We start from the raw sequence: 25702 nt of genomic DNA, 5'->3' as shown, positions 1-25702 counted from the left end.
AACTTAACATGCGTTCAGTCACTCCACCAAATGACGCAGCTAATCTCTTTAAATCTGCCAGGTAGACGTCCACCATCTCATCCAACCCAAGCCGCCATTCAGTGAACTGCTCCCAGGCAATAAAAGAGTCCGCAGCAAAGGCCGTGTATAGTGCCTCCTTAACCTCCTCCAGAGTTGGTTCATCCCCGAGCTGTTGATAAATAGAGTATGCCCCCTTGGTCAGCCTCAATGGGATGACAAGCATAGGATCCTTTATTTTGCAAAGCCGGCAAACAAGCTTAGCTTTTTCCCACCACTCAACTACTGAGGGTCCGGCGGAGGAGCCGTCGAACTCTGGTATCAATTTCAGATCAAACTTATCCATTGCAAAAAAATGGGCCAAAATAGCTTGCGGTCGATCAACAGACAAAAATCACTGCTCACACAAATTCTCCTTTGTTTCCCACTGACAAGTGACCTATTTTTATAAGGCACGCGCATGTGGTCTCGCGAGACTTCATTCACTACAAAACATCATGGCCGCCATGATGGACTCTTTCTTTTTTTCTCGACGCGCATGAGTCACAGGACAGACAGACATGAGGACGTTTGTACGGTAAGCCATTTTCCCCACATCATGAAGAGACAATTATTAATTAGCAAGAAACAGCTCAAAAATCTTCACAAAGAAACTCAAAGGATAATTACCAAACTGGAAAACTTTAATCCCTGACAATAAGTCCTGAAGGATTGGAAAATACTCAGATTTACAACGAATGTGCTGATTAGATCAGCCAGTTCCTGCCAGAAGTTGGAAAGGATCAAAAACAGAATTAATAGACAAAAAACGTCTATTTTATTTTATGAAATATGCTTAAGAGCATTTTATATATATATATATATATATATATATATATATATATATATATACTAGCATTTCAGCCCAGCGTTGCCTGGGTGTTTGGAGGTGTATGTTGAGCAAAAAAAAAAAAAAAAAAAAGGGTCAATTTTTTTAACTTTGATCCCTATTATGACCCCTTAACATTTATTATTTTAGGCTCAAATCAAGTTATTAAGTTAGATCCATGTCCAAGGAATCTATATCTAAAATTTCAAGTGTTTAGACCCAAAATTGGCGGAGGAGTTTGGTAGAGTTCTCAAAGTCACTGTCCACAAGTCACAGGTCGTTTATGTTCTATTTTTTAATGGGTGGCATCATCCTTTTGTCACTTCACCATTTATATTTTCCACCTGTTTTAATGGCTAATGATATTCTTTTTGTGACATCACAAAAGAAAGAAGACCGATTACTCAATAAGAAGTGTAAATGTAAAAAGAAACGAAGAAAGCTAAAAGCTTCATTTTTAATGGAGCTTAGGAAAAAGTATTAAATATGAATATAAAGTTTAGTTTGTATAAAGCAACTCATTTTTCTTCAATGTATTCTTGTTACTTTTTCTCAACAGTGCGTCTCTCATTTGCTGTGCATTCAAGAACACATGATCTCCATTTTTCTTGAAACTAATCCCAAATTAGCGGTGAGTAACAATTGCATTTTTCTATCTTATTCTTTGAAAAAAAAAAAATTCTATCATGGAATAATCAGTTAGGAAGCTTTATTAGAAGAACATTGAATATTGCTGACATCAGAACCTTTAACCTAATTACATTTTTCACATAACATTATTGAAGAATATATTCCGCTCTCCAATATTTATTTAACATATAAACTTGCCGGATTTTCAAAGTCAGACCAAAATATTAATTGATATTTATCTGGACTAACCTACCTTTTCCTTTTGACTTCCATTATGCTATTGACATTTTTATGAAAATACTTTTTCAAAAACAAGAAATTGCTAGAGTGGAGACCTTTTCCTTTGCTCACTAAATATTCTTAAACATTAAAGGAAAGTAATCATGTAAGAATTTATTTCCCCTTATATGTTTAAACATTAAAGAAAAATTTCTATATTATTTATTCATTAATATTTGTTTATTACTATTAATCAGTTAACATTAAGTACTAAAACAAACTTTTAAAAATTCCTGTTTGACAAAATATTCCCACCAAAATTAATTTCCGTTTCTTCATAAAAAATTCACAGCTTTTCTTTAACTTCTAAGCAACACCAGATAGGTATAGCTAAAAAATAAATATAATAAATATTACAATAAAAACGACAATCATTTTACAAAAAAACATAGAAAATATGAAAAATGTAGATAATTTGAGTGAAACTAAAAAAATTTTGCTATTGCAGAATTTAATGAAAAATGGTAACTGTTCTTATGTCAACACTTTAAATGCAAATGATAGCTGTGCAAGCTTTACATCAAAGGTTCATAAAAGGGCTCAATCATGGCCATAATGGAAAATTACGTTCTTTTAATTTATTGTGAAGTGAGCTGCTTGCCGGGCAAAACGACAAACAGCTCCTTAAAAATAATTTTTCATAAACATTAATAAAAAACAAATATTCAGAAAAATTAATGAAAATAAATAGTCAGACTTGGCTTGTCAAAAGAAGTGTAATTTTATTTACCCTTTTGTGTATCACACTCAGGTGGTTTCTTTTGTGTCCGAAGAAAAGAAAGAAATCTTGACTTACTGGGTAAATGTTCTCTTTTTTGGCGTAAAGTCAAAAAGAAAAGATAAATTAAATATTTTTCTTTGGGATAGCCGTTCGAGTGAAAAGTGGCGTGGAAAGGTAAGAAGAATGTTTTTTTGGTTTCGTTATGAGAACTGGCATAGCGTGTGTCGCGCACATGTGATAGACACAGCAGTAGCGCATGTTAACTCCTCAAGGGTCAGCGAGCGAAAGAAGAAGAGTGGGCACTTGAATTTGGCGCCACGTTTTTTTTGTCCTCTTGTTTAGAGCTCTCCGGAAACAGTGACAATTCAAAAGTCTCTGTCAAATTTTAGTTCCGGGGTAGACGCTACATTACACTAGACAATATGTCGATAAGGAGAACAGAATGTCACTGAGTGTAAACAGCAAATCGGTGTGGGCGCTGAATGCGTCTACCCGACTTGGTAGAAATGGTCATGCTCGATGAGTCGGGGTCGTCGAAACGGACCGTAGTCTTTGGTTTCTGCATGTGTGTGACATCATCGTCAAAAATCGCTTTCTTTAAGCGATCGACACTGACCGAGTCACGTCTGCCGTTAATCTCGATTATGAAGAATTTCGGGTATCTCTTGAGTACTTTGTAAGGGCCAGAATACGGCGACTGAAGGCAGGTACATCTTGTGCTCTTGGCGCGATGTTGAAAGGTATTGCCATATAATCCTTTACACGGGAGGTGTAATTCGCCGGGTCTGGCATGCGTTCGGGGGTGGTAGGTGTGACCATCCGCCCAGGCAAGGTCAGTGAGGCTCCGTAGACCATTTCAGTTGGTTAGACCAATGTCTGTTTTGATGGTGGACCTAATATCTTGGAGAATGAAGGGAAGGTATTCCATCCATCTGTTAGGGTCGGAGTATGCTTTCAAGGATGCTTTCAATTGCCTGTGAAAGCGCTCAATCATGCCGTTTGCCGCCGGATGGTATGAAGTAGTGTGTATGTGTTTACATCCGAGTAGGTGAGACAGTTCCGAAAAGAGGTAAGAGTCGAATTGTCTACCTCTGTCGGTTATAATGGTGTTAGGCACCCTGTAACGAGCTATCCAGTGTGTGATAAGGTATTGCCATATAATCCTTTACACGGGAGGTGTAATTCGCCGGGTCTGGCATGCGTTCAGGGGTGGTAGGTGTGACCATCCACCTAGGCAAGGTCAGTGAGGCTCCGTAGACCATTTCAGCTGGTTAGACCAATGTCCGTTTTGATGGTGGACCTAATACCTTGGAGAATGAAGGGAAGGTATTCCATCCATCTGTTAGGGTCGGAGTATGCTTTCAAGGATGCTTTCAATTGCCTGTGAAAGCGCTCAATCATGCCGTTTGCCGCCGGATGGTATGAAGTAGTGTGTATGTGTTTACATCCGAGTAGGTGAGACAGTTCCGAAAAGAGGTAAGAGTCGAATTGTCTACCTCTGTCGGTTATAATGGTGTTAGGCACCCCGTAACGAGCTATCCAGTGTGTGATAAGGGCTTTGGCCACAGTTTTGGCAGAAGTATCTTTAATGGGTATGGCTTCAGGCCATCTTGAAAACCTGTCAATGCAAATCAGCAGATGTGTACAGTCTCTGGAGGGTGGGAGTGGGCCCACTAAGTCTATATGGATGTGCTGAAAGCGAGCTTCAGGGGTTGAGAAGGTCGAAAGTGGGCTTTTAATGTGCTTATGAATTTTAGACTTTTGGCAAGGTATGCAACTCCTGGTCCATTCGTGTATATCTCGATTGATGGCTGTCCATATAAAACGAGATGTCACCAACTTTAGTGTAGAGCGGATGCCAGGATGCGATAGGCTGTGCAGCTGAGAGAAAACAGCTCGCCTATGTTTGAGAGGAACATAAGGGCGCTCATGTCCGGTTGAGATATCACACCAAATCACTTTGCTAGAAAAGGATATGGGAACCTGTTTGGACGATAGGCTTTCAGAATGTAGCAAGTTATTCAACTCCTCATCATTTCTTTGGTCGACGGCGATCTGTTTAAAATCGATACTATCAGTAGGCTGAATGGCATCAATGTGCATGCGCCATAATGTGTCGGCGACAACGTTCTCAGTGCCTTTGATGTATTTGATGTCTGAAGTGAACAGAGAAATGTAGTCTAAATGACGAGCTTCTCTGGGTGAATGCTTGCTGGGTTTGGCGAGCAAGGCATGCGATAGTGGTTTATGGTCCGTAAAAAGAGTGAAGTCGGATCCCTCTAGCATGTAGCAAAAATGCTTGACCACACAATAAGCGGCTAAAAGTTCTCTGCCAAAGGTATTATATTTGCTCTCAACATTCTGAAGTCGCCTGGAGAAAAAAGATAGTGGTTGCCACGTGTTGTTTACAAACTACTGTAATACCCCTCCAATGCCCACATCAGATGCGTCTACTGACAGGGATAGGGGAGCGTGTGGGTGGGGAAAAACCAACATAGTGGCAGCCATTAACGCTTCTTTTACTTTCTTGAAGGAGTGTAATTCCGTTCCGTTCAAAGTGATTGTCTCATTTTTTTTCTTTTTGTTCCTGAGTACATCCGTTAAGGGCTGTGCGATTTCGGCACAGTGAGGAACGAAATGCCTGTAAAAATTTATCAACCCGAGGAATTCCCGAAGTTTACGAAGGGAAGTGGGAGGCGGGTAATCAACAATGGATTGGACTTTTTCCGGGAGAGGGCGGATACCCTCCGAATCAATTAAATGTCCCAGTAAGGAAAGTGAAGAGACTCCAAACTCACACTTGCTGAGGTTGATGATAACACCATATTCCGACAATCTGTGGAACAGTTGCTGTAGATGCTGCACGTGTTCGCTTTCAAATGAACTCGCTACGAGTAGATCATCAATGTATGCGTAAACGAATGGTAATCCACGTAAGACTGCGTCTATAAATCGCTGGAAGGACTGGCCAGCATTTCTCAGTCCAAAGGGCATTCGTAGAAATTCGAAGAGTCCGAATGGGGATATCTTTAGGGTCCACAGGAATCTGATTGTACGCACGGACGAGATCGATTTTGGAGAATATCGATTTACCATGGAGAGAGTTTGAAAAATCCTGGAGGTGAGGAATGGGGTAATTATCTGGAGTCATGCGACTGTTCAGTGCTCGGTAATCCCCACAAGGGCGCCAGTCACCTGCTGACTTTTTGGGCACCATGTGGAGTGGCGATGACCAATTACTGTCGGAGGGTCGAATAATACCCAAATCCAACATGTGCTGAAATTCTTGCTTGGCGACTTTCAGGCGGTCAGGTTTGAGTCTGCGCGGGCGCGCGCTCACATGAGGTCCTTTGGTCTGGATGTGGTGGGTAACATCGTGTGTAACCCTCTCGTTGCTAAAAACAGGACGAGTTATATTAGGGAAACCTTTTAAGAGGTCTGTGTATGGGTCCGTAGCATCCTTCAATATGACCGGGCTTATCGTCATCTTTCTATTAATCTTCCCTTGCACGGTAAGTCCAGTGCTATTGTCGATTAATTTGCCGCGTTTGACGTCCACAAGTATGCCAAAATGATGCAAGAAATCCGCTCCTAAAATTGGAATGGGCAGCTTCGCGATAGTAAAAATCCATTGGAAGGTGCGTCGGAATCCCAGGTCTAATGTTAACGACTTTTCTCCGAAAGTCGGAATAGATGAGTGATTCACGGCTTGTAGACAGAAAGTCGACGAGGTATGTTTCTCTTTCAACAGTTCCTTGGGGATTATGCTGACTTCTGCGCCGGTATCAACGAGGAATCGTGTACCAGTGTTCTTGTCTGTGACGTAAAGGGTGCGACAAATGTGGTTTCTGCCAGGGGTATCGGTCGCCCCTACCACCTGGCCTGGCCGTTTCCCGCTTGCTTATCGTTCTTCATGAAAGAGCAACGCCTGCGGCATCGGAAAGCCTTTTCGCCGTAATGTGCATGGAATCGACACAGCCTGTCACCATATCGACTGTTACTTCGTGGTCGAGAAGGGTCCTGTCCGCTCGGACGCGGGTATCTGCATATCACGAATCTGGTCGCTCAGGTTTTGGATTAGTTGGGCTTGTCTCTCCAGTTCTTCGCGGATATATGTGGAGGTGCCTGAGGTTTCGGGAAAGGAATCCTCTGGTGCCTGTGCGTGCACCGTCGGGTTACTGAAACCGTTACTTCCATGATTTTGTCTGCCAACTCCGCCAATTCCTCGACCAAGGTGGTGACTTTGGAAGACGCTAGTATCATCTGAATACTGGACAGCAGCCTACTAACGAATAATTGTTTGAGGATGTCCGGCTGTAGAACGCTTTCGCCCATTAATTGTTTCATCTGTCTCAGTAATTGGGATGGTTTTCAGTCGCCGAGTTCCTCCTCGATCAGCAGTTGCAGGAGATGCTTTTGTTGGGAGTCGGTTGTTCTTCTGATTAACTCCGACTTAAAAGTGTCATAAGAAATAGATCCTGGGGGTGCCATTATCAAGTCGCTGACTTCAGCCATCACTTCGTGTGTGAGTGCGGCCACCACGTGGTTCAGCTTAGTTAATTCGCTGTGAATTCGCTGAGTGAAAAACTGAGCTTCCACGTGGGCGAACCACAATGTCGGGTCGTGTGTCCAGAAAGGCGGAATTTTAAGAACGGCCTGTATTGCCGTTGTCGCCGATATGGTATCACTATTCATGGTTGGTTTGCCGCCCTGGCCTGGGTTGAGAAAAACTTAGTTTGAAAGTCTTTAAACTGCCGAATTGGGAATGTCCAGCTCCTCGCGTGTTCTACCAAAGTCTGACGAAAAGGGGTCACCAGTGAAGTGAGCTGCTCGCCGGACAAAACAACGAACAGCTTCTTAAAAATAATTTTTCATAAACATTAATAAAAAACAAATATTCAGAAAAATTAATGAAAATAAATAGTCAGACTTGGCTTGTTAAAAGAAGTGTAATTTTATTTACCCTTTTGTGTATCACACTCAGGTGGTTTCTTTTGTGTCCGAAGAAAAGAAAGAAATCTTGACTTACTGGGTAAATGTTCTCTTTTTTGGCGTAAAGTCAAAAAGAAAAGATAAATTAAATATTTTTCTTTGGGATAGCCGTTCGAGTGAAAAGTGGCGTGGAAAGGTAAGAAAAATGTTTTTTTGGTTTCATTATGAGAACTGGCATAGCGTGTGTCGCGCACATGTGATAGACACAGCAGTAGCGCATGTTAACTCCTCAAGGGTCAGCGAGCGAAAGAGGAAGAGAAGGCACTCGAATTTGGTGCCACGGGTTTTTTTGTCCTCTTTTTTAGAGCTCTCCGGAAACGGTGACAATTCAAAAGTCTCTGTCAAATTTTAGTTCCGGGGTAGACGCTACAATTGGAAAAAAATCTCAAAATTCTATTAACATATTTTTCATTTCTATGCGAAGCTTATTTTCTATACACATGTAAATATAAATGGACATTATGTTAAGTATCGCCTCTAAAAGAGATTTATAAAACACACACAACCCAAAACTACTGATCCTAATCATTCTCAGACCATTAAATCAGGCATTCATGTTAGACTTGAAATTCATTTATAGATATAAATATAATCAATATATTATATTCAATACAATACTTGCATTCCTATTAGTTGTGTAGACTACGTTTGTACACATAAGTAAAATATCAAATTATCTCCAAAATAACAGAATCTTTTGATAAAATCATCAGTTTTAGACAAATCATTTTTCATGCAGATCAATAAATTAATCTTTGTTTCACAAATATTTTGCTATGTATGTAGATAATCACTGAAACAAATTGCACATTGGAGTTGGTCAAATCTTAGAAAAACAACATTTTTGTATTGCGTTAATTATAAAAGGTAAATGCGTGCTGCTTATCCAACTGAAGACCTACTTTTAGAATGTTGACTTTTAAGAATGTGGTAAACAGGCCTGCTACAAACGAATATTGCTTTTAAATTTATCGTTGCCAACGAGTTTGAAAGATACAACAAAATTCATTATCCCATGTTTTCTTCTTTTGCCTGGCAGTCATATTGAATTAGCTTTAGCAGCTAAGAAAAACTTTAGGTTTCACATGTGCAAAGAGAAAGAAAAAAAAAAGAAGAAAACTTTCTGAATACAGAAAGGAGGGGAAAAAATTGGGGTCAATGTAGCCTGGTAATCCCACTGAAAACTTATCTGCAAGGGGTGTTTATTCTGAAAGTTGTTCTTAATATGGGGCAGTGTTTATTCTGAAAGCCGTTCTTAACATGATACCCCTAAAAACAACTCTTTGCAGGTAAGTCTTCTTTATTTAAAAAAAAAAACTAAGAGCAAACAAAGAATTCTTTTTTGAGGGAAACTTTCTTCAATTGCAGTTATTCAGTAAAAGTTTTGCATTTGTCGTCTGCTGCAAAACTCTGAAGCAAAAATGTAGTAGGCAAAACAAAAACAAAAAATCAGGAACACAGATAGGAAATAGTCAGTATCGCTCACCTTTAGAAGAGAGGGATTTCTTGTCTGTAATAACCGTGGAGAAAGAAGAAGACAAAAAAAACAGAAAGAAAAAAAAAAACTCGCTTCTTGCAGACACGTGGTTCGTCACAAAGCACAATCCAATCGCCAAAACCACCTACACACAATCTGCAGGATGCCCCCTAACTGCTTTCCAGTGACCTGCCTTTATAGCGGCCGGGAATTATGTATTTTCATAATCGCGCAAGAGCAGACAAATTCTACAATAATTGCATGGGGTAAACACTAATAAAAACCCATGGACACCATCTTGGAACTCTCTCTTCCGCTCAGGCTGAAACACAACAGACGCATCCGAGGTAAGCTCTCTATTTCCCCTCATTTCGGTTATTGCTAATTCTGCTACAAACTCGAATAGTGTTTGGCCATGTTCCATGAACAACTTCATTTCCTTAACAAACATGGCAAAGCTAGAAAACTAACATTTCATACTGAATACATTAATGCTAAAAACCTACTTGTCGATGATAAATTTAAAGGCAATATTTGTTTGTAGCGGGCTGGATTACCCCTATATATCCTTAAAAGTCAACATTTTAAAGGTAGGTCTTTGGTTTGGACAAGCAGCGCAAATTTATCTTATAAAAATTTGAAAAGCATATATATATAAATTAATATTATTAGCATTAGTAAGGCAGTAATAGACAACCTTTCGTTTTCTTTGGAAATTATGCAATTTAATTATAGAAATTTAAAACCACACACATATATTTTTTTGGGGTACAGAATAATGCTATATAAAGACCAAATTTGTTTAACATAATAAATTAAAAGGAAAAAATGAAAAGACTAGTTAACCGATGTTGAACCTCACTCAACAGAGTTAAATAAAGGTTCTTAATTACGATTAAGAAAAATATGAAAAATGAAAAACATTATAGTTATGACTTTTGGCACTTGTGTTATAAGGTATTGCATCTCAGTAACAAATTTAGTGTATGGTAGCAAGAAAGACAAAGTATTAAGTTAAATATTTGTTGAGGAACAAAATGATGAAAATGTCTTTTGTTAAGAAGTTTCTGAAAAGAAGACAATAACATGTCTTTGTTATTAAGGTTTGATGGAGTGAAAATAATTAGAAATCTCTGTTGTTGACAAAAAATGTCTCTTGTTGACAAGAAGTTTCTGAGAAGAAGAAAATAACAGATGAAAATAATTAGAAATGTCTCTCGTTGACAGGATGCTCCAAAGTGAAGAGAATATTAAGGTCCTTGTTATTAAAGTTAATAAAAGTATGAATAATTTGAAATGTCTCTTGTTGTTAAGGTTTGTTGTCGACAGTGAGTGAATGGCTTCTGCTACTATGAGAAAGAAAGGGTGAAGACGTTCGAGTTAGTTGTTGCTGCTGTTAGAGAGAGACAGAGTAATCCATATGTGTCTGCCTCTGCTACCACCACTGCTAAACTGAATTGCTAGCATTTATATATCATGCACATGCGAAGTAGTTGTAGGCACATTTTCAGGTGTAAACAATAGGGAACTTTTGCCACTAGATGTGTCTTAAGGATACGGTTAGCCTTGTTGTAGGGAATGTTGGTTTCCCTGACTCCACGTTTGTTTTATTTCTATTTAAACCTAGTGTGTTTGTGAGAGAATTTAGATTAAGTTTGTCACTTGAAGTCCTTTTATAAATATTTTATCACATTTTTTCGTATCTATTCTGACAAAATTTTCTGGTCTTCTCTCTTTTAGTGTAGCTATTTCCTTGGGCAATGTGTTTTGCCCAATAATTCTTTTCTATAATGAGCTGTGAATTATATGCATTGTTAACAGTCAATTGAATATCGTAGCAAAGCACAGATTGGCACCATTGTCATTTATGGATTGCCCTTGTCATATCAGTGGCTGCTCCTGGTGATTGGGTGTCTTTGCACCTGCTGATGCAAATTGTATTTTGTTTACATGTCATTATAGGTTCGATCTTATACAGGGTTACCCAAAAAAAACAAAAGCTAAATGGAGACCATCTAGAATATATGCTGTAGAACGAAGAAAAAAGGTCAAAGACCCATGTGGTTTGTTCTGATGTTTTGAATATAATAAACTAGTTATGACCAAAGTTACATTTCATTTGGACAAAACACTAAGAAACAAAGCCTAATTAGAGTTGGGACTCGTTTTTTTTTGGGTCACCCTATATTTCACACTATAACATATGATGGGGGACAAAAAAAAAAAAAAAATGGGAAAGTCTGAAATAGAAGCCACATTAAATCCTAAAGCATTTTCTTTTTGCTCACAGAGAAAATGCCTCAAGGACATAATGGTTTCTAGAATTTTCAAATGGAAGGGCAAGTGTGACTTACTTAGAATGGAGAGCAAGTCGATACTGAGCTTAGAGGCACGAGAACAGTTATTTATATGATGTTCGCAAATGGCCGAACCATAGGTATTATTTGTTGAAATTATTATCATTACTTCCAATGAAGGTCACTTCGACATCTAAAAATGTTACCAATACAGAGACAAAGACAAGCAATAAAAAAAATAAGAAGATAAGACTTGGTGTATAGAAATAAAAGAACAGTTTTATTAAGAAAAGAAAACAAGAAACTTAAAGCTAAAAAAGTTCATAACTAAAATTTTGCCTTCAGCTAGAAAGAAGGTCCTTTGTGTGGTACGAAAGATAGAAAGATAGAATAAAAGACGGATTGAGAAGGCCTTTTTGCTACTTACTGCTGTGATATTAGATTTCAACCAACGTAGGGTTTTTTTTTAGAAAGCCAAAATACTTTTAATAAAGTCAAAAAGAGTTTGATCCCTTTGTCTGCAATTTAAGCTTACATTTTGCAATGTCATATATTTTAAAAATAAGTCTTTTTTGTGTAGATTAGTTGAAATATCTGCAGATAAAAATCACTTATCTTAAAGAATGTTCCAAGAGTATTCTATTATAGCAAGGAATTTATTTCCTCCTTTTCCTGAAGGAACAACCAGTAAAAAAGCACAAACATAGTTCTTTGTATAATAACATTCTCTGAAGAGGCAAGAAGTCCGGTAAAAACTTCCTAGTTCCTTCTTTGAGTTCAGTCAGAATAGAAATATTCTTTTCTTTTGACTAAGAAAAAACTGCAGCTTGACATATCCATTTTTAAGGCCTCAGATAAAAATATTGAGTTATAGAGATAGACACTTTCAATTCAATCTTTCCTAATGAGAATATTTCCCACATGTGTGGTGTTGTCCTCTGCAAGCTTGTATTTTGCTGACATATTTAACAGATTTCTTGGATTTCCTTGAAGTAGATTTCTCTCAGCAAGATACGAATTCATCAGATAACATTATAAATGTTATAAACTTTGCCAGGTAACAGACAAGTTCACTTCATCAGTTTAACGTCCTGTTTAGACGGAGAGAAGGTAGTATGCGAACACATTCAAGTACCAAGTTCCAAATCTGAACTGCCAATTTCAGCTTGAATTTTATCACAAAACACAGAATGCACAAATCAATCAACAGCCAGAAATTAGTCACATGACCAACAATATCAGCAGCACTATGTAAACTCAAGAGAAAGGAAGAAGAGAAAAAAAAAGAAGAGGCAATATATCCTCTCCGAAATTTTCTACACTCTTCTAACAAGAAAAAGAAAAAAAGAGAAAAAAAGAAATCCTTCAGCAACCAACTCAGTATTAAAGAAAATTAGGATCTCTTTCGCTTAAAGATCTGCCACATCTTACAGGTCTGGATGAGACAGCATCTACATCTGCATTAATTCTCTCTTTTAGGGAATCATTAGTTTCTTCATCAGAAGAAGGGATCTGAAAAGAATGTATAATAGAAAGTTCTAAAGAATACAGATGTCTCAAAGAAGGCTCCTGAGAGACGCCATCACTTTTCTTGATCATAGCGGATCTAATTAAATCATCAATACCAATAGTGAGATTAATCACTTTTCCTAGATTCCAATAAAGATGTGCTTTACCGGATTTTTTTATTAAAATCGCATCACCGATCTTGATTCTGTTATCAAATTCGCCCTGATACAAATCATATGACAATTCTCTTAATCCCAAAAGGGGACTCTCAGACCATATCTTTTTTTTTTTACATGGTAGTCACCACTTATAAAGGCCTGGAAGTCACTCGGGGATAAGGGTTATTGCGTGTACAGTAATCAATGGGATAATATTGCGGTAATCATTAGTAATGGAGATTTAATAAAGTGTCTTACTTAAGAGGGCGGGTTATCAGGAATTTGTTTATGTTGGACTTGAAGACATCCAAGTTGTAGTCAGGTGGGAAACAGGCAAACGGAAGAGAGTTCCACAGGTGTGCACTTCTAAGAAAGAAGCTTTGTTTATGGAATCTACTTAACATCTGCTTAAACTGAAGCAAAAATTCATCCTGCTATTGCAAACTTTTCACGAATTCTTCCCTGCCAGGAGGATGACTCACGAAAACATCATCTAAATTCAAAAATACAGAATTGTTGTAGAAAGGACGGACAAATGCATTAGTAATTCTTCCAAACTTGAATCGTCAGAACAACGATAAGTTAAAAGTCATTAATGATAATGCAAGTCAGAAAAAAAACGTTACGAGTTGGAAATAATCCAAATTCCTTTGTCCAGTTACCTTAAAAAGACAATTCTTAACCACCTTAATTAATTTTCCCACATCGCCCCATACCAAGCTGAATGCATAGGTATGGTCTGATATTTGATGCGATAAGTGTCATAATTTTTCTTAAACTCATCCAACAAATAAACTTGCTCTATCAAGCCACAACCAGCTACAAAAGAACAAGCATTGTCAGCATAAATGTGTGAAGGAACTCCAAACATATTAAAGAATATCCAAAAGGCAAATCACACAGAGTGAACAGACATGCCAGGCAAAAGTTCCAGATGTATTGACATTAAAAATAGGTGAAGTTCCAGATGTATTGACATTAAAAATAGGTGAAGTTCCAGATGTATGGTTCTGACATTAAAATAGGTGAATATCAATATATACATTTTCTTAGTTTCATCATCTTCTTGAACACACAAGTGACCCGTAAAGCAAGTTAACCAATTGCTTGGGCACGTTAGTAATCTTGGGGTACTTAAAGGACAGAGAGTTGTACCTTAAACAGACAGTACACCCAGAATACATTTTAAAACTTTACTAATCGAAATTGTGACAGAAAATCCTATTAAAAAAATAAGGAATAAAAGATAGATTATTAAAGTGTTGAAGAATGCTCAACCAAATAATAATGAACATGCAACAATGTTTGCATCAGCTTAATATCAATTGATGTATTGAGTTAAATAGTGTTTATATATATATATATATATATATATATATATATATATATATATATATATATATATATATAGGAGAACAATAGGAATAGTAAATGAATTCACAAATCTATATATTGGTAAATAGAGATTGGTTCATTTATTTAATAAGGGAATACAAACAATTAGTTGGGCGATAGAAGGGACTCTTTATGCCAAGGCATTTCGACCCCTAATGCTTCTCATCAGAAGAGTAGAGAAGATGCTAGGTAACATAGTGGGAATGCGGCGTCTAGCGTGGGATTCATTAGGAACGAAATAGATCAATTAAAATTATAGATGATGTTGGGGGGAGTTTTATCGAATTCTAAATAAAAGAGGAGCGTATTATATAGAGTGTAATGTAGAAAGGTGTATAGACGGTCACCTCTATGACCCTTCTATAGTTCAGCACATCCACTGATGACCGGGTCCAAGCTGGAAGTTCCAGAGCCTTTATTGCCATTCACGCCCATATCTGCATCAGTCCTCATTGAATGTCATTTTGCCATTTCAGGCTACAGCCAGCCTTTTTGTTATCGAAATACACACCGATTTGAAAGTGTGTATTCCATTGCATATCAAGTAATGCCTGCATTTGTATATATAGTGTCCTGGCAGGCTAGCTTCAGTTTTGCTGCTTTGGGATGAATTTTGCTTAGGGTTTTTCTTTGCCTGGTTGTCTCTCCTGTGGCCTTGCCAGGCCACTAATATATATACATATCCATATAATTAAACAACTCTGTAGACCGTCCGACCACCCTTGCTTGCATCTTGTCTATCAAAAACGTTGTTGTTTTGGAAACCAGCTTATCTATAATATAAATCTCACCTGTCTGTTTAAATGTATCTATACATGTATGTTTATGTCTGCCTAAATCTTTTAACAGAGGTGTCAGATTTTCACGAGATTGGTATCATTTTGCAGCTTCACCCTTCGGACGACAAATACTGAAAAATTGGCTAAAAACATTAATTCCTTCACCCTCAACTGGGCACTTTTCTACAGGGAGCGGTCGTTTTTTCGACGATATTTTCAAAAGTCATCTCCTCTAGCCTTAATTTAAACATACGTCACTTCCGGTTTGGCGATGGATACAACAGCAAAGATGTCACGTTTTTTTGGTTCTGCGATTTATCGGAGGGCGATACTCTATGGCTGACTGGGATAGCTTCTGTATACTTATATCTGATCTACCCCTGCATTTCATGTTTAAACCTGACAGAATGGCTAATTGTAGGCATAGACCGATTCATACCATCCAAAAAATTCCAACAAAAACCTAACAGCCAGCCATGGTTCTCCCCAGAATGTGTTGCTGCCATCGCACACAGAAATCACTTTTTCCATAGCTACCAACGTAATAGATGCACTGAGACAAAAGCTGTTTCAGGACTGCCAGCAACCACTGTAAAAGAGTAATAAAAAATGCAAGAGAGCTATATGCTCAGTCCGTTAAATCCAAAGTAGCTGAGCAGCGGCTTGGTTCCCACCAGTTTTGGCAAATAGCACACAGGATCATGAACAGAAGCTTGCGTTCTATCCCAACCATCATCTGGCATCAATTGAAATGGGTGGCTCTCGTCTAGGGGAAGCTCCATGTTTTGATAAGCTTCTGAGCTTGACCTTTACTCCCGAGCTGAAATAGAACATGTACATCAAGTCAGTTGCCAAGGTCGCTGGAAAAATGGTAGGATCCTTCTACCGCTCCAGAAGATATTTCACCCCTGATGCAGTTCTCTATCTATATAAAAGCCAAGTACGTCCAAGGATGTGCTAACTATTATATCTCATAAGATCTGGGCAAAAGCTGCTAAAAACATCTTGCCTTGACAGAGTACAAAATAGGCTTTGTGGTTTAGTGGGTGATGCCCTTTTCTCTTCCCTGCAACCTCCCTCCCACAGGAGAGATATTGCGAGTCTGTCTTTGTTTTATCGTTACTACCATGGCAAGTGCTCGTCTGAGCTCCAATCTCTTGTCCTCCCCTCACCAATCAAGTCACCGAGTTGCTTTCAGGTCTTGATAAGTGGTGACTACCTTGTAAAAAAAAAAGAAAAAAAAAGAGGGACTTATGTTTTCAGTGGCGTCCATGCTTCTGTTCGTCCAGACAATTGACAGATAACCGTCCATTAGTTTATTCTGAAATTTTCCACAAATTGTATTTCATTAAATAGATGTGCACAGTAAAAAATTTTTTTTTGAAAAATTCTTGTTGCGTCCCCAGGGGCTCAAAAGAGGTAAAAAAATGCCTCAAAATGTCCAAAAATGACATGTTTTGCCTCATAACTTTTGATCCATCCATTATATTTTTCTGAAACTTGGTCAAAATATGGAGCCCATAATTCTTAATATAAATCGAGTATGGATGACCCTGGCAAAATATTGGTTTGCGTCCCCGGGAACTTTCAGTGCTAAAAACGCCTCTTTTTGTGGCTCTTTTTTCATATTTCTCAACCAAAACTTGATATGTTTGACTATATAATGGTTTTTAATAGTGGTCAACTCAAGTATACATGTGTAAAGGCCTGAAACTGCACCGTTATCCATTTACACTTCATTTTTAAGCAAATTGTGTCACATAATCATCTTCTTTTTTTTTAAGTATCCTTTTCTGTGAGATGAGTATTGGCTGAAAAGAGCTTGATATGGATATCTAACACGGTCCTAATTATCGGGCTTGAATCCGGCGGTACCAATGACTTGTCTCATCTAACAACTTTCTGTAAACAAAATACAATATATATGTATGTGTGTGTATGCATATATATGTTTATCATATTTTATTTATTTTATTTTATTTATTTATTTTCTATTGTTATTGTTAATTTTAAATTTTTTTGTATCACTATCCTAGAGTATAGTTTTTTTTTTGTACACTTGTTCACTATTTCTCTGCTACAGTTTAATAAATGTTGGGGTTCTTTAAAGTATAGGATAGCAAATTTTTCATGAAGGCATAATCTACATGGGTCGTCTAGGTTCCTACATGTGCTTGCTTGTCTTACTATTTTCCATTCGACTACTGGTGAACAATAGAAAAAAATAAAATAAAATAAAATAAGATAAACATACTTATACATAAATAATCACATTTATTAACAAAAATTCTACAGCTGTCTGGTCTTTTAATTGTTAAATTTTGCATATATAGATATAAACTGTGGCAATCACTTAATTGCAGATTAGTAAAATATCAATATTTCACTAAATATAGATATAAACTGTGGCAATCACTTTATTGCAGACTAGTAAAATATCAATATTTCACTAAATATAGATATAAACTGTGGCAATCACTTTATTGCAGACTAGTAAAATATCAATATTTCACTAAATATAGATATAAACTGTGGCAATCACTTTATTGCAGATTAGTAAAATATCAATATTTCACTAAATATATATATAAACTGTGGCAATCACTTTATTGCAGATTAGTAAAATATCAATATTTCACTAAATATAGATATAAACTGTGGCAATCACTTTATTGCAGATTAGTAAAATATCAATATTTCACTAAATATAGATATAAACTGTGGCAATCACTTTATTGCAGATTAGTAAAATATCAATATTTCACTAAATATAGATATAAACTGTGGCAATCACTTTATTGCAAATTAGTAAAATATCAATATTTCACTAAATATAGATATAAACTGTGGCAATCACTTTATTGCAGATTAGTAAAATATCAATATTTTACTAAATATAGATATAAACTGTGGCAATCACTTTATTGCAGATTAGTAAAATATCAATATTTCACTAAATATATATATAAACTGTGGCAATCACTTTATTGCAGATTAGTAAAATATCACTATTTCACTAAATATAGATATAAACTGTGGCAATCACTTTATTGCAGATTAGTAAAATATCAATATTTCACTAAATATAGATATAAACTGTGGCAATCACTTTATTGCAGATTAGTAAAATATCAATATTTCACTAAATATAGATATAAACTGTGGCAATCACTTTATTGCAGATTAGTAAAATATCAATATTTCACTAAATATAGATATAAACTGTGGCAATCACTTTATTGCAGATTAGTAAAATATCAATATTTCACTAAATATAGATATAAACTGTGGCAATCACTTTATTGCAGATTAGTAAAATATCAATATTTCACTAAATATAGATATAAACTGTGGCAATCACTTTATTGCAAATTAGTAAAATATCAATATTTCACTAAATATAGATATAAACTGTGGCAATCACTTTATTGCAGATTAGTAAAATATCAATATTTCACTAAATATAGATATAAACTGTGGCAATCAATATTTCACTAAATATAGATATAAACTGTGGCAATCACTTTATTGCAGATTAGTAAAATATCAATATTTCACTAAATATAGATATAAACTGTGGCAATCACTTTATTGCAGATTAGTAAAATATCAATACTTCACTAAATATAGATATAAACTGTGGCAATCACTTTATTGCAGACTAGTAAAATATCAATATTTCACTAAATATAGATATAAACTGTGGCAATCACTTTATTGCAGATTAGTAAAATATCAATATTTCACTAAATATAGATATAAACTGTGGAAATCACTTTATTGCAGATTAGTAAAATATCAATATTTCACTAAATATAGATATAAACTGTGGCAATCACTTTATTGCAGATTAGTAAAATATCAATATTTCACTAAATATAGATATAAACTGTGGCAATCACTTTATTGCAGATTAGTAAAATATCAATATTTCACTAAATATAGATATAAACTGTGGCAATCACTTTATTGCAGATTAGTAAAATATCAATATTTTACTAAATATAGATATAAACTGTGGTAATCACTTTATTGCAGATTAGTAAAATATCAATATTTCACTAAATATAGATATAAACTGTGGCAATCACTTTATTGCAGATTAGTAAAATATCAATATTTCACTAAATATAGATATAAACTGTGGCAATCACTTTATTGCAGATTAGTAAAATATCAATATTGCACTAAATATAGATGTAAACTGTGGCAATCACTTTATTGCAGATTAGTAAAATATCAATATTTCACTAAATATATATATAAACTGTGGCAATCACTTTATTGCAGATTAGTAAAATATCAATATTTCACTAAATATAGATATAAACTGTGGCAATCACTTTATTGCAGATTAGTAAAATATCAATATTTCACTAAATATATATATAAACTGTGGCAATCACTTTATTGCAGATTAGTAAAATATCAATATTTCACTAAATATAGATATAAACTGTGGCAATCACTTTATTGCAGATTAGTAAAATATCAATATTTCACTAAATATATATATAAACTGTGGCAATCACTTTATTGCAGATTAGTAAAATATCAATATTTCACTAAATATAGATATAAACTGTGGCAATCACTTTATTGCAGATTAGTAAAATATCAATATTTCACTAAATATAGATATAAACTGTGGCAATCACTTTATTGCAGATTAGTAAAATATCAATATTTCACTAAATATAGATATAAACTGTGGCAATCACTTTATTGCAGATTAGTAAAATATCAATATTTCACAAAATATATATATAAACTGTGGCAATCACTTTATTGCAGATTAGTAAAATATCAATATTTCACTAAATATAGATATAAACTGTGGCAATCACTTTATTGCAGATTAGTAAAATATCAATATTTCACTAAATATAGATATAAACTGTGGCAATCACTTTATTGCAGATTAGTAAAATATCAATATTTCACTAAATATAGATATAAACTGTGGCAATCACTTTATTGCAGATTAGTAAAATATCAATATTTCACTAAATATAGATATAAACTGTGGCAATCACTTTATTGCAGATTAGTAAAATATCAATATTTCACTAAATATAGATATAAACTGTGGCAATCACTTTATTGCAGATTAGTAAAATATCAATATTTCACTAAATATAGATATAAACTGTGGCAATCACTTTATTGCAGATTAGTAAAATATCAATATTTCACTAAATATAGATATAAACTGTGGCAATCACTTTATTGCAGATTAGTAAAATATCAATATTTCACTAAATATAGATATACACTGTGGCAATCACTTTATTGCAGATTAGTAAAATATCAATATTTCACTAAATATATATATAAACTGTGGCAATCACTTTATTGCAGATTAGTAAAATATCAATATTTCACTAAATATAGATATAAACTGTGGCAATCACTTTATTGCAGATTAGTAAAATATCAATATTTCACTAAATATAGATATAAACTGCGGCAACCACTTTATTGCAGATTAGTAAAATATCAATATTTCACTCAATATAGATATAAACTGTGGCAATCACTTTATTCCAGATTAGTAAAATATCAATATTTAACTGAATATATATATAAACTGTGGCAATCACTTTATTGCAGATTAGTAAAATATCAATATTTCACTAAATATAGATATACACTGTGGCAATCACTTTATTGTAGATTAGTAAAATATCAATATTTCACTAAATATACATATAAACTGTGGCAATCACTTTATTGCAGATTAGTAAAATATCAATATTTCACTAAATATACATATAAACTGTTGCAATCACTTTATTGCAGATTAGTAAAATATCAATATTTCACTAAATATATATATAAACTGTGGCAATCACTTTATTGCAGATTAGTAAAATATCAATATTTCACTAAATATAGATATAAACTGTGGCAATCACTTTATTGCAGATTAGTAAAATATCAATATTTCACTAAATATAGAGATAAACTGCGGCAACCACTTTATTGCAGATTAGTAAAATATCAATATTTCACTAAATATAGATATAAACTGTGGCAATCACTTTATTGCAGATTAGTAAAATATCAATATTTCACTAAATATAGAGATAAACTGTGGCAATCACTTTGTTGCAGATTAGTAAAATATCAATATTTTACTAAATATAGATATAAACTGTGGCAATCACTTTATTGCAGATTAGTAAAATATCAATATTTCACTAAATATAGATATAAACTGTTGCAATCACTTTATTGCAGATTAGTAAAATATCAATATTTCACTAAATATATATATAAACTGTGGCAATCACTTTATTGCAGATTAGTAAAATATCAATATTTCACTAAATATAGATATAAACTGTGGCAATCACTTTATTGCAGATTAGTAAAATATCAATATTTCACTAAATATAGATATAAACTGTTGCAATCACTTTATTGCAGATTAGTAAAATATCAATATTTCACTAAATATAGATATAAACTGTGGCAATCACTTTATTGCAGATTAGTAAAATATCAATATTTCACTAAATATAGATATAAACTGTGGCAATCACTTTATTGCAGATTAGTAAAATATCAATATTTCACTAAATATAGATATAAACTGTTGCAATCACTTTATTGCAGATTAGTAAAATATCAATATTTCACTAAATATATATATAAACTGTGGCAATCACTTTATTGCAGATTAGTAAAATATCAATATTTCACTAAATATAGATATAAACTGTGGCAATCACTTTATTGCAGATTAGTAAAATATCAATATTTCACTAAATATAGATATAAACTGTTGCAATCACTTTATTGCAGATTAGTAAAATATCAATATTTCACTAAATATATATATAAACTGTGGCAATCACTTTATTGCAGATTAGTAAAATATCAATATTTCACTAAATATAGATATAAACTGTGGCAATCACTTTATTGCAGATTAGTAAAATATCAATATTTCACTAAATATAGATATAAACTGTGGCAATCACTTTATTGCAGATTAGTAAAATATCAATATTTCACTAAATATAGATATAAACTGTGGCAATCACTTTATTGCAGATTAGTAAAATATCAATATTTCACTAAATATAGATATAAACTGTGGCAATCACTTTATTGCAGATTAGTAAAATATCAATATTTCACTAAATATAGATATAAACTGTGGCAATCACTTTATTGCAGATTAGTAAAATATCAATATTTCACTAAATATAGATATAAACTGTTGCAATCACTTTATTGCAGATTAGTAAAATATCAATATTTCACTAAATATATATATAAACTGTGGCAATCACTTTATTGCAGATTAGTAAAATATCAATATTTCACTAAATATAGATATAAACTGTGGCAATCACTTTATTGCAGATTAGTAAAATATCAATATTTCACTAAATATAGATATAAACTGTTGCAATCACTTTATTGCAGATTAGTAAAATATCAATATTTCACTAAATATAGATATAAACTGTGGCAATCACTTTATTGCAGATTAGTAAAATATCAATATTTCACTAAATATAGATATAAACTGTTGCAATCACTTTATTGCAGATTAGTAAAATATCAATATTTCACTAAATATAGATATAAACTGTGGCAATCACTTTATTGCAGATTAGTAAAATATCAATATTTCACTAAATATAGATATAAACTGTGGCAATCACTTTATTGCAGATTAGTAAAATATCAATATTTCACTAAATATAGATATAAACTGTGGCAATCACTTTATTGCAGATTAGTAAAATATCAATATTTCACTAAATATAGATATAAACTGTTGCAATCACTTTATTGCAGATTAGTAAAATATCAATATTTCACTAAATATATATATAAACTGTGGCAATCACTTTATTGCAGATTAGTAAAATATCAATATTTCACTTAATATAGATATAAACTGTGGCAATCACTTTATTGCAGATTAGTAAAATATCAATATTTCACTAAATATAGATATAAACTGTTGCAATCACTTTATTGCAGATTAGTAAAATATCAATATTTCACTAAATATATATATAAACTGTGGCAATCACTTTATTGCAGATTAGTAAAATATCAATATTTCACTAAATATAGATATAAACTGTGGCAATCACTTTATTGCAGATTAGTAAAATATCAATATTTCACTAAATATAGAGATAAACTGTGGCAATCACTTTATTGCAGATTAGTAAAATATCAATATTTCACTAAATATAGATATAAACTGTGGCAATCACTTTATTGCAGATTAGTAAAATATCAATATTTCACTAAATATACATATAAACTGTGGCAATCACTTTATTGCAGATTAGTAAAATATCAATATTTCACTAAATATAGATATAAACTGTGGCAATCACTTTATTGCAGATTAGTAAAATATCAATATTTTACTAAATATAGATATAAACTGTGGCAATCACTTTATTGCAGATTAGTAAAATATCAATATTTCACTAAATATAGATATAAACTGTGGCAATCACTTTATTGCAAATTAGTAAAATATCAATATTTCACTAAATATAGATATAAACTGTGGCAATCACTTTATTGCAGATTAGTAAAATATCAATATTTCACTAAATATAGATATAAACTGTGGCAATCAATATTTCACTAAATATAGATATAAACTGTGGCAATCACTTTATTGCAGATTAGTAAAATATCAATATTTCACTAAATATAGATATAAACTGTGGCAATCACTTTATTGCAGATTAGTAAAATATCAATACTTCACTAAATATAGATATAAACTGTGGCAATCACTTTATTGCAGACTAGTAAAATATCAATATTTCACTAAATATAGATATAAACTGTGGCAATCACTTTATTGCAGATTAGTAAAATATCAATATTTCACTAAATATAGATATAAACTGTGGAAATCACTTTATTGCAGATTAGTAAAATATCAATATTTCACTAAATATAGATATAAACTGTGGCAATCACTTTATTGCAGATTAGTAAAATATCAATATTTCACTAAATATAGATATAAACTGTGGCAATCACTTTATTGCAGATTAGTAAAATATCAATATTTCACTAAATATAGATATAAACTGTGGCAATCACTTTATTGCAGATTAGTAAAATATCAATATTTCACTAAATATAGATATAAACTGTGGTAATCACTTTATTGCAGATTAGTAAAATATCAATATTTCACTAAATATAGATATAAACTGTGGCAATCACTTTATTGCAGATTAGTAAAATATCAATATTTCACTAAATATAGATATAAACTGTGGCAATCACTTTATTGCAGATTAGTAAAATATCAATATTGCACTAAATATAGATGTAAACTGTGGCAATCACTTTATTGCAGATTAGTAAAATATCAATATTTCACTAAATATATATATAAACTGTGGCAATCACTTTATTGCAGATTAGTAAAATATCAATATTTCACTAAATATAGATATAAACTGTGGCAATCACTTTATTGCAGATTAGTAAAATATCAATATTTCACTAAATATATATATAAACTGTGGCAATCACTTTATTGCAGATTAGTAAAATATCAATATTTCACTAAATATAGATATAAACTGTGGCAATCACTTTATTGCAGATTAGTAAAATATCAATATTTCACTAAATATATATATAAACTGTGGCAATCACTTTATTGCAGATTAGTAAAATATCAATATTTCACTAAATATAGATATAAACTGTGGCAATCACTTTATTGCAGATTAGTAAAATATCAATATTTCACTAAATATAGATATAAACTGTGGCAATCACTTTATTGCAGATTAGTAAAATATCAATATTTCACTAAATATAGATATAAACTGTGGCAATCACTTTATTGCAGATTAGTAAAATATCAATATTTCACAAAATATATATATAAACTGTGGCAATCACTTTATTGCAGATTAGTAAAATATCAATATTTCACTAAATATAGATATAAACTGTGGCAATCACTTTATTGCAGATTAGTAAAATATCAATATTTCACTAAATATAGATATAAACTGTGGCAATCACTTTATTGCAGATTAGTAAAATATCAATATTTCACTAAATATAGATATAAACTTTGGCAATCACTTTATTGCAGATTAGTAAAATATCAATATTTCACTAAATATAGATATAAACTGTGGCAATCACTTTATTGCAGATTAGTAAAATATCAATATTTCACTAAATATAGATATAAACTGTGGCAATCACTTTATTGCAGATTAGTAAAATATCAATATTTCACTAAATATAGATATAAACTGTGGCAATCACTTTATTGCAGATTAGTAAAATATCAATATTTCACTAAATATAGATATAAACTGTGGCAATCACTTTATTGCAGATTAGTAAAATATCAATATTTCACTAAATATAGATATACACTGTGGCAATCACTTTATTGCAGATTAGTAAAATATCAATATTTCACTAAATATATATATAAACTGTGGCAATCACTTTATTGCAGATTAGTAAAATATCAATATTTCACTAAATATAGATATAAACTGTGGCAATCACTTTATTGCAGATTAGTAAAATATCA

The 25702-nt window shown here is 33.2% G+C and overlaps 1 protein-coding gene across 5 annotated transcripts in view; it reads left to right on the top strand.

Annotated features, from left to right (window-relative positions):
• The window catches only part of LOC145246018 (enolase 4-like), a 772121-nt gene that overhangs the window by 446997 nt on the left and 299422 nt on the right, over positions 1-25702 (top strand). For all 5 annotated transcript variants that reach the window (XM_080107835.1, XM_080107834.1, XM_080107837.1 and 2 more), the window contains exon 9: positions 1446-1517. In XM_080107835.1, the coding sequence (XP_079963961.1) occupies positions 1446-1517 (72 nt within the window). The remainder of the gene's footprint in view (positions 1-1445; positions 1518-25702) is intronic.

This window comes from Euprymna scolopes, chromosome 23, assembly GCF_053919585.1.
Source record: "Euprymna scolopes isolate OS-2025 chromosome 23, ASM5391958v1, whole genome shotgun sequence".
In the NCBI taxonomy this organism is placed as follows: domain Eukaryota; kingdom Metazoa; phylum Mollusca; class Cephalopoda; order Sepiida; family Sepiolidae; genus Euprymna; species Euprymna scolopes.
Note: the sequence above shows the minus strand (reverse complement) of the source record. Positions and strands in the feature narration are given on the sequence as shown.